Source organism: Aquarana catesbeiana, linkage group LG01, assembly GCF_042186555.1.
Source record: "Aquarana catesbeiana isolate 2022-GZ linkage group LG01, ASM4218655v1, whole genome shotgun sequence".
NCBI classification, from domain to species: Eukaryota; Metazoa; Chordata; class Amphibia; order Anura; family Ranidae; genus Aquarana; species Aquarana catesbeiana.
In genome coordinates, this window is record NC_133324.1 from 483,976,068 (window position 1) to 483,986,981 (window position 10,914).

A 10,914-nucleotide genomic window follows, 5' to 3' on the forward strand; every position below is an offset into this window, starting at 1 on the left:
GGGGATCATGCTCTGCTTCATTATGTCACAGTACATGTTTGCACTCATGGTTCCCTCAATGAACTGTAGCTCCCTAGTGTCAGCAGCACTTATGCAGCCCCAGACCAACCGCTTGTACTTTTTGTTTGTACTTTGGATTTTAGTCCGATGGACTTGTGTACACACGCTTGGAAAAGCCGACAACAGACATTTTGTCCGGTAAATTTTAAAGCCTGCCATCCAACATTTTACATTTTGTCCGGAAAATCCGACAACAATTGTTTGATGGAGCATACAGATGGTTGGATTTTTCGCCAACAGTCTGACATCACACAGTTCCCATTGTAAAATCAAATTGCATGTACGAGGCTTTAGTCTGCTTGTCTTCAGCAAACTGTGTGCTTTCTTGTTCATCATCTTTAGAAGAGGCTTCCTTCTGGGACAGCCATGCAGACCAATTTGATGAAGTGTGGCGTATGGTTTGAGCACTGACACCCCACCTTCAACCTCTGCAGCAATGCTGGCAGCACTCATACGTCTATTTCCCAAAGACAACCTCTGGATATGATGCTGAGCACGTGCACTCATCTTTGGTGGACCATGACGAGGCCTGTTCTGAGTGGAACCTGTCTTTTTAAACCGCTGTATGGTCTTGGCCACCACGCTGCAGCTCAATTTCAGGGTCTTGGCAATCTTCGAGAGAGAGAGATTTTCAAATAAACTTCTTTCACGTTGTGAGATATATAGATCTACATCTAACAAACACTCACTACTATATCCCAGTCTTACTTATTCCTTTGGCTGCTGCCAGTCACCTATTTTATCTTTCATTCGTATACACAGTTACATGTGCATTATTCCATACGTCCCATATCTTATGATATTTTTGTATCCCTCCTCTAAGCTCATACCCTCCCTTCAAGAAGAAAAAAAAAAAATGTATCACTTGATTAAGGCCCCTTTCACACTGGAGCGGTTTTCAGGCGGTATTGCGCTAAAAATACCGCCTGAAAACCACCCCTAAACAGCCTCCGCTGTTTGTTCAGTGTGAAAGCCAGAGGGCTTTCACATTGAAGCGGTGCGCTCGCAGGACGGTAAAAAAAGTCCTGCGAGCCGCTTCTTTGGTGCAGGGAAGGAGCGGTGTATTCACCGCTCCTGCCCATTGAAATCAATGGGACAGCGCGGCTATACCGCGGTAATACCGCGGCTATAGCCACGATGTACGAGCGGATTTAACCCTTTTTCAGCTGCCAGCGGGGGTTAAAACCGAACCGCTAGCGGCCGAATACCGCTGCAAGAACGACGGTACAGCAGCGCTAAAAACAACGCTGTTGTACCGCCGAAGCCCCCACCGCCCCAGTGTGAAAGGGGCCTTACTGTTTTCATCCATTGGTTTACCGAATGCTATATGCTTCCGTGCCAATAATGTTTCCTGCAGTAAGATTTTAATAAATCTAGGCCATATCTTGTCTTCCAATAGTCCCAACAGGCATACCTCCATATTATACGGGATCGGTTTGCCTCGTACAGGCAGAATCACGTGCCCGTACGTTCCCCTTTTAAGAGGCGGCCAGCGGGCGCGCCCGCGGCAAGCTCCGTGAGTCGGGTTGCGGGTCCCGCGGACTCTATCGACGCGGGGATACCCACAATTGCCTCATGGGGAGGAAGAACGGGAAGATGCTAATGTAAACAAGCATCTCTCCATTCTGCCTAGTGAGTGTTGCTGATCTCTGCTCCCTGTCATCGGAGCAAAGATCGGTGACATGCCACACACAGCCATGCCCCCCACAGTTAGAAACATGCCCCTAGGACACACTTAACCCCTACACTGCCACCTAGTGGCTAACCCCTTTACTACCAGTGTCATTTACACAGGAATCAGTGTATAGCACTGATTGCTGTATAAATGACAATGGTCCCAAAAATGTGTCAATGTCCGAGGTGTCCACCATAATGTCGCAGTCATGAAAAAAATCGCTGATCACCGCCATGTTAAAAAAAAAAAAAATTATTAATAAAAATGGCATAAAACTATCCACTATTTTGTAAACGCTATAACTTTTGTGCAAACCAATCGATAATCGATTTTATTTTTGGTAAAAAAAAAAAAAAATGTAGAATATGTATAGGCCTAAACTGAGGAAAAATTTTTTTTAATATATTTTTGGGGGATATTTATTATAGCAAAAAGTAAAAAATAATGCTTTTTTTTTTTTTTTTTGTTTATAGCGCAAAAAATAAAAACCGCAGAGGTGATCAAATACCACCAAAAGAAAGCTCTATTTGTGGGGGAAAAAAAGGACATCAATTTTGTTTGGGAGCCACATCGCATGACCGCGCAATTGTCATTTAAAGCGACGCAGTGCCGAATTGCAAAAGTGCTCTGGTCAGGAAGGGGGTAAATTCTTCCGGGGCTGAAGTGGTTAAGAAAGTACCTCTCCACTCCCTCTCCCTGCTCCTGAGCTATCCACTTCTGCAGGTGCTTCAATAATAGTTGATAGATAATATAGGTATATATCCAGCAGAGCCGCACCTGCCATGACTTTAGGTCGTTGCAATGTTAGTTTTAATTTACATCTACCATTAGCCCATATGAACAAATCAGTTTGTTAAATATTACTTTAGGTATTACTGGCAGATGTGAAAACACACACATAAGCATTTAGGAACTATTTATACTTTTAATCTAATTTTTTCTTTCTACTACTAACGGCATTTTGGACAATATCCCGAATTTAAATTAACCACTTAAGGACCGAGCCTCTTTTTTTTTTGAGATGTGTTGTTTACAAGTTAAAAACAGTTGTGTGTTTGTTTTTTTTGTTTTTTTTTGCTAGAAAATTACTTAGAACCCTCAAACATACATTTTTATTATTTTTCTAACACCCTAGAGAATAAAATGGCGCTCGTTGCAGTACTTTCTGTCACACTGTATTTGCGCAGTGGTCTTACAAGCGTACTTTTTTTGGAAAAAATACACTTTTTAATTAAAAAATAAGACAACAGTAAAGTTAGCCCATTTTTTTTATGTTGTTAGAGATAATGTTATGCAGAGTAAATTGATACCCAACATGTCACGCTTCAAAATTGTGCCCGCTCGTGGAATGGCGACCAAACTTTTACCCTTAAAAATCTCCATAGGCGACGTTTAAAAAAAAAATCTACAGGTTGCATGTTTTAAAGCGGGGTTCCACCCAAATTTTGAACAATATCTGTATGTATTCTCTTGCTTGCCTAGATGCTGACATGCCGTTTAAAAAAAATTTAAATCACCGTAATTACCTTTTTTATTTTTCTATTCTTCTTTGCACTTCCTGGTTCTCCTCCCGTGGGAGTAGGCGTGTTTCTAGCCTCTCCCAGACTCCTGGAGCTAGTCTCAGGCTTCCCAGGATGTCACTGAGCATGTGCGGGAACGAGCGGTGAATGCTGGGAGCACAGCATTCACCACATCCAGGAAATAAATGCTTGTGGGCTTCAAATGCCCACAATGAAGATGGAAACCGCCTGCAGTGAATAATATAAGTTATTCTTTCCTACGAAATCTGACACAGGCAGACATATTACACACAATATGTGAGTATGTAATGCTGAGAAGAAAAGTTTGTGAAAGAACTCAAAAAAAGAAAAAAAAGGATAGGTGGACCCCCGCTTTAAGTTACAGATGAGGTCTAGGGCTATAATTTGAGATTTAAAGATTGTGGCGATACCTCACATGTGTGGTTTGAACACCGTTTTCATATGTGGGCGCTACTCACGTATGCGTTCGCTCCTGCACGCGAGCTCGCTGGGATGGGGGGCATTTAAAAAAAAAAAGTTTTTTTTTTTCTTATATCTTTTTATTTTTACACCAAAAATGTCAGTTTTATTCCTATTACAAGGAATTTAAACATCCCTTGTAATAGAAAAAGAGCATGACAGGACCTCTTAATTAAAAGATCTGGGGTCAAAAAGACCTCAGATCTCATATTTACACTTAAATGCAATTAAAAAAAAAAATGGCCTTTAAGAGTTGTGGGTGGAAGTGACGTTTTGCTGTCACTTCCGCCCTGCATTGTTATGGAGACGGGTGGGGGCCATCTTCCCCTCCCTCGTCTCCATGCCCAGCCAGGGTGAAGATCCGATCTCTCCCGCCGCCGATTAAGTCGGGAAGGGGCTAAAGTGCATGTGTAGTCACCTTTTAACCACATGCCGACCGGGCCATAGCCGAAAGACGGCTGCAGCGCGGTCGGCTTATTCTGGGTGGGCATCCATGGACGTCCTCCCAGAATCCCGCTCTTGCGCGCACCGGAGAACATCCGTGACCGCCGGGTCTGTGGGACCTGGCGGATCACGGTAAATGGCCGCTGGTCGTGGCCATTTACCATGTGATCACTCCGTCAAATGACAGAGCGATCACATGTAAACAAGCCGGCATCATGTCATGACGCCGGTTCTTCCCTCCCCTCTGTGTACCGATCGCTACAGTAGGAGAGGGGGATGGATCGGATGGCAGCAGCGCTGTGGGTTGGATCTGTAGTGCCCACAGCGCTGCTCAGTGACAATTGCAGTCACATCCATCCATCCATCCATCCATCCATGCTCAGCCATCCCTCCATACATAATACTCTGCACTGCCCTGCACTACCCTGCACTATCCCACAATACTCTGCAATACCCTGCAATACTCTGCAATTTTTAACCACTTCCCGCCAGCCGGCCGTCATATGACGTCCTTGACTTTGTGTGGGGATATCTGAATGATGCCTGCAGCTACAGGCATCATTCAGATATCAGTAGGCGATTCCCTACACCATAAGAACGATCATAGCGGCTGTTTCACTGCTTGATCGATTCCCCCCCCCCCCCCCCCCCGGTTCTTCTACCGACTCACCGATACGATCGAAGCCAGGATCGTTTTTTGTTTTGTTTTTTAATTTTATTTCAGGCTTCCCAGCCTAGAGGTGAGATGTGGGGTCTTATTGACCCCATATCTCACTGTAAAGAGGACCTGTCATGCCATATTCCTATTACAAGGGATGTTTACATTGTTGGGCCTCTGTATGTGGTCAGGCTGTGTAAAAGTCTCACACGTGTGTTTTGGGGTGTAATTTGTGGTATTCATATGCTGTGTGTGAGAAAAAACGTCCTATTATGACAATTTTATGAAAAAAAAAAGAGGAAAAAAATCTTGATTTTGCAAAGAATTGTGGGAAAAAAATGACAACTTCAAAAAAAAAAAAAACATGCATCTTTCTGAATACTTTAGAATGTCTTCTTTTCAAAAAGGGGTCATTTGGGGGGTATTTGTAGTTTTCTGGCATGTTAGGGTCTCTAGAAATAGGCCGTCAGTACTTCAGGTGTGATCAATTTTCAGATATTGGCACCATAGCTTTTGGACAAAGCCCAAATAATATACACCAATTTGTTCTTATTTTTACCAAAGATATGTAGCAGTATAAATTTTGGGCAAAATTTACGAAGAAAAAATACTAATTTGATAAATTTTATAACGGAAACAAAGAAAAAAATCATTTTTTTTTTACCGAATTTTAAGTGGGTTTTTTATTTTTTGTGCTAAAAAAAAAAAACAGTGGTGATTAAATACCACCAAAAGAAAGCTCTATTTGTGTGAAAAAAGGACAAAAATTTCATATGAGTACAGTGTTGTATGACTGAGTAATTGGCATTCAAAATGTGAGAGCACCAAAAGCTGAAAATTGGTCTGGTTAGGAAGGGGGTTTAAGTGCCCAGTGGTTAAAGATGTTTTTTTTTTTGTTTTTTTTTTTTGTAGCGGAACAATTTTTTTTTCAGATGCTGCTTTGCCATGAGGTGCCATGTTGAACTTCTAGTGACCAGTATGAGAGAGTGAGAGCGATAACACCAAATTAAACCACCTGCTCCCCAATCGCACCTGAGACCTTGTAACATTAACAAGTCACATGACACCGGGGAGGGAAAATGGTAAATTGGGCATCAGTGCATTCGATAATTCCAACTGAATAGTAACGAATGTTTAAAAGTACGGTCGTTAAAATATTTTGTTTTTTAACATTCGATTTTGAAAGAATGTGATTTCCCAAAGAAAAACAATATATACTGTTAGAAATTAATTTGTTCCAAAAAAAAATATCCATCTTTAAAAATTTTTGTCACATTGTCGAACAAACATCTCAACTACACTTATGACTAGAAAATCAAATGAATGTTCCACCAATGAAAATTTTTACGCAAATAAGTTGTACTGGTATTTGGCCAGATTAAACCACCTTTTTATATGCTCATATCCTGTACACCTATCACAGACCTGGGAAATGCAATCTGAGCAGATTGGGGTAATATGCATAAGCAGAGGTATCTTCTGTGAAAATTGCAAGTTGGGAAAGTCATTAAATACAACAATACAGGCTGCTGAATATGATACCAATCCTGACTCAATATTTTACAAAAAAAAAAAAGAGGTTTATTACCCTCCAGTTTCCATATCCAGAGCTTTATGCCCCTACACATGGACCGAATATTGGGCAGTATCGGCCGGCTAAATAGAAACTGACCAACATTCAGACATGTGCACAGCAGCCGGTCCAAAAGAAGTAGGCCGAACATCTGTCGAAGGGGCATTTTTTTGTGAAAGCTGATGTTGCGCCGAGAATCGTGACCTTTATTTTAAGCAAAAAATTGTGATTCTTGTTTTAGCCATAATCGTGCAGCTTTACAATATATTATATGTGCCATGTTATGTTTTATATAATTGATTTACTGAAATTGAAGTACTTTCTCATTCACGTAGTTAGTGGTATTAAACCCAAAAATAAATATATTGCAGCTTACCAGTCATTAGATGTGACGGCTGCATTAGTTTATTGACTTTTTTTCACCTGGTGATATGGCCAGTAACACACCACCTGCATTGGTGTCAGTTTGGATGAGGAAGCACAGGGGCACTTTTGGACAGCAGTACACTTTTTTTTTTTTTTTTTTTTTTTTTTTTTAAAGCTGAGGTGAGTGTTAAATGTACTAGCAGATTTAGATACACCAATAAATTGAAGCTAAACTCCAGCCAACACTTCATAATCTATTAAAGCAAACGGTTCTTTCCTTTTTGGGAAAAAGGTTTTACATAACAGCTGATGATTGTAAGCACCCCTGTCAGTGGTAAGTGGTCTGTCCCAAACCTGCAACTGCTACACCTGCAGAAAAGCCTGTTCTGTTAAACAACTAACTTACTGGCCAAATCACCAGCTAAAAACAAAGGAAAAAAAGCCTTAAAAGAAATCGAATACAGCCATCGCATCTAAGAATTGGTAAGCTGCAATATAATGTTTGGGTTTAATACCACTTTAATTATGTCATCATACTTTATTGAAACTAAAAAGGATTTAATACATAGGTAGTGCAGGTTGGGAAGAAAGAAACGGCAATATGTAAGGCTGGTCCTTGTAGCATTTGTGTTTCTATTATTTGTGCTCTTTGCCTTTCAGAACGAAGACAGTCCCAGCCCAAAAAGACAGCGATTATCTAATTCAGTTTTTGATTACACTGCACCATCTCCTACACCATCGCCGCCAATGCGACCATGGGAGATGACGTCAAATAGGCGGCCTCCTTCGGCTCGACCCAATCAACACCACTTCTCAGGGGAAAGATGCAACACTCCTGCTCGTAACAGAAGGAGGTAAATAAATGTTCCTGCAGTTTCTTCATCTGTATGATGCGTTTTTATTTTTTTGCTAAAGTGGTTATAAAGCCAACTCATTTTTTACCTTAATGCATTAAAGTAAAACTATTGGCATTTTTTTTTTTTGCCATCTGTCCTATTGGGGAGATATACCTTCACTTCCTGTGGTCCCATAGCCAAAACAGTAACCTGCTTCCACTGATCATGGGTGCAATGCTTTCCAGGCTCCTAGGGGGAAAAATGCGCTTTTTTTTTTTTTTTTTTTTTTTTTTCCCTGCAAAATATATGCATTTATTTTTTCCCCAAAGGTCAACTTGATCTTTAAACTACCTTAAAAGGAAAGCAAACAGAATTCAAGGCTTTTGGTGATTGGCTGAAGTGGCAGAGAGGTGTGATTGAGCGATGCTATTGTTCACTGTACACAAGCCAAAGCTGTCAACCTGAGCTGCGCAAACTCACAACTGAGTCCCGTTTCCAGCATAACATTTATTTATTTATTTTTTTTTTTTTTTCTTTACGCATCCCTGGCCACCCCGCAGGCCTGTTTTCGCAAAGCATTGCATATAATTTATCTGAACCATTCACAGTATAAAATGACAAAAAAAATCAAGGTTTTTACAATCTTTAATATTCATCCAAACCTGAGAACCTAAATGTAAAATATTGCAGCTTGCTAGTAGTCCTTAGATATTTTTTTTTTCACCTGGTGATCCTACCAGTTACACACTTCCTGTCCTAGGGCAAACACCACTCACTTAGGCCCCTTTCACACTGGGGCGGTAGGGGCGTCGGCGGTACAACAGCGCTATTTTTAGCGCTGCTGTACCGTCGTTCTTGCAGCGGTATTCGGCCGCTAGCGGTGCGGTTTTAACCCCCGCTGGCGGCCGAAAAAGGGTTAAAATCCCTCGTACAGCGCGGCTATAGCTCCTTCACCGCTCCAAAGAAGCGGTTTGCAGGACTTTTTTCACCGTCCTGCCAGCGCACCGCTTCAGTGTGAAAGCCCTCGGGCTTTCACACTGAACAAACAGCGGAGGCTGTTTAGGGGCGGTTTGCAGGCGGTATTTTTAGCGCAATACCGCCTGCAAACCGCCCCAGTGTGAAAGGGGTCTTGCTGTATGATACCTTGGAAGGAGCAGTGGTGCACTTTTTTATAACCTTCCACTCTCCCTTATTTAACATAGGGGGGGGAAGTGTTTTTTGTAGTTCAGAGGTAATTGGGTAGGTCAGGAAAACACTGCTTGAGAAAACTGCAGATTGCACAACACAGTGCTTAACCACTTAAGCCCCGGACCATTTGGCTGGCCAAAGACCAGAGCACTTCTTGCGATTCGGCACTGCGTCGCTTTAACTGGCAATTGCGCAGTCCTGCGATGTGGCTCCCAAACAAAACTGTCCTTTTTTTCCCCACAAATAGAGCTTTCTTTTGGTGGTATTTGCTCTCCTCTGCTGTTTTTTATTTTTTGCGCTATAAACAAAAAAAGAGTGACAATTTTGAAAAAAAAACAATATTTACTTTTTACTATAATAAAAATCCCCCAAAAAATATATAAAAAAAACGTTTTTATCCTCTGTTTAGGTCGATACGTATTCTTCTACATATTTTTAGTAAAAAAAATTGCAATAAGCGTTTGGTTTGCGCAAAATTATAGCATCTACTAGAGCTGCACGATCGTCAAAAATCGTTATCATGATCTTGACTAAAGTGTTTCACAATTCTTTTTATGCAAAGAATTCTCTCTGCTCTTCTGAAGCCACAGCCCTCAAAAGAAAGGAAGAGAAAAACTGGGCAGTCTGCCAAGAATCAGAACATTCTTTAGCAGTTTAACTTAAGTAATAAACATTGTAACAATTTGTCAATGGAATAGACTTTGTGTGTAAGTGAAAAAAGGATTAACCACTTAAACGCTAAATCAGGGATATGCAATTAGCGGACCTCCAGCTGTTGCAAAACTACAAGTCCCATCAGGCCTCTGCCTCCGGGTCTCATGCTTGTGCTTGTGTCAGAATCTTGCTATGCATCATGGGACTTGTAGTTCTGCAACAGCTGATATATATATATATATATATATATATATATATATATATATATATATATATATATTTTATATTTAGTAGACACCCTAGAAAATAAAATGGTGGTTGTTGCAATATTTTATATTACACTGTATTTGCGCAGCGGCCTTTCAAATGCAATTTAAAAAAAAAAAAATTACTTTAATGAATTAAAACAAAACAAAACTAACCAGTAAAGTTAGCCCATCTTAATTTTTTTTTTTTATAATGTGAAAGATTTTATGTTGCGAGAATCGTGATCTTTTTATTCTAAGCAAAAGATTCTCATTTTGGCCAGAATTGTACAGCTCTAGCATCTACAAAATAAGGGATAGTTTTTTTTTTTTTTTTTTTATGGCATTTACATTTTTTTTTTTTTTTTTTTTTTTTTAATTATTGTGACTGCGACATTATGGTGGACAGATCGGACACTTTTGGTGCTATTTTGGGACCATTCACATTTATACAGCGATCAGTGCGATTAAAATGCACTGATTACTGTGTAAATGTGACTGGCAGTGAAGGGGTTAACCAGGAGGGGGTGCTGTAGGGGTTAAGTGTGTTCTAACTGTGGGGGGGGAGGGGCTACATGTGACACTACACTGATCACCACTCCCGATTACAGGGAGCTGTGATCAGTGTCACTAAGCAGAACGGGGAAATGCTTGTGTACATTAGCATTTCCCCGTTCTTCAGCTCCGTGAGACAATCGCAGGTATCCCCGTGAACATCGAGTCCATGGGATCCGCGATCATACTCACAGAGCTCGCGGCGGGGGTCACGCGACCACACGGTGACAAATTGAAAGGGACGTACAGGTACGCCCATTTGGGCAGCCGTGCCATTCTGCCGACATGTATGTACATGCGGTGGTCGGCAAGCGGTTAAAGTTGAATTCCAGGAAGAAGTGCTTTTCTACCCATCAGGACTGATCAATTTTCAGATATATAAACCATAGTTTGTAGACGCTATAACTTTCATACAAACCAGTTAATAAGTTAATATACACTTATTGGGATTTTCTTTGGTAAAGACATACAGAATACATTTTGGGCTACATTTTATAAAGTAATTTGCTTTAATTGGCTGTTTTATTGCAGTAAGTAGAAAACGCCCCACCCCCACCATTTTCTGTATTTTTAAAAACAGTGGTGATCAAATACCACCAAAAGGTACAGTGTTGCGTGTGCAGTGTTTGGGTGCAGTGCTGTATGACCAAGCAATTGCCA

The 10,914-nt window shown here is 40.9% G+C and overlaps 1 protein-coding gene across 3 annotated transcripts in view; it reads left to right on the top strand.

The window, feature by feature from the left end:
* RNF38 (ring finger protein 38) overlaps window positions 1-10,914 on the top strand; it is a 422,379-nt gene that overhangs the window by 364,432 nt on the left and 47,033 nt on the right. For all 3 annotated transcript variants that reach the window (XM_073591770.1, XM_073591778.1, XM_073591786.1), the window contains one exon: window positions 7,437-7,630. In XM_073591770.1, coding sequence (XP_073447871.1) covers window positions 7,437-7,630 — 194 coding nt within the window. The remainder of the gene's footprint in view (window positions 1-7,436; window positions 7,631-10,914) is intronic.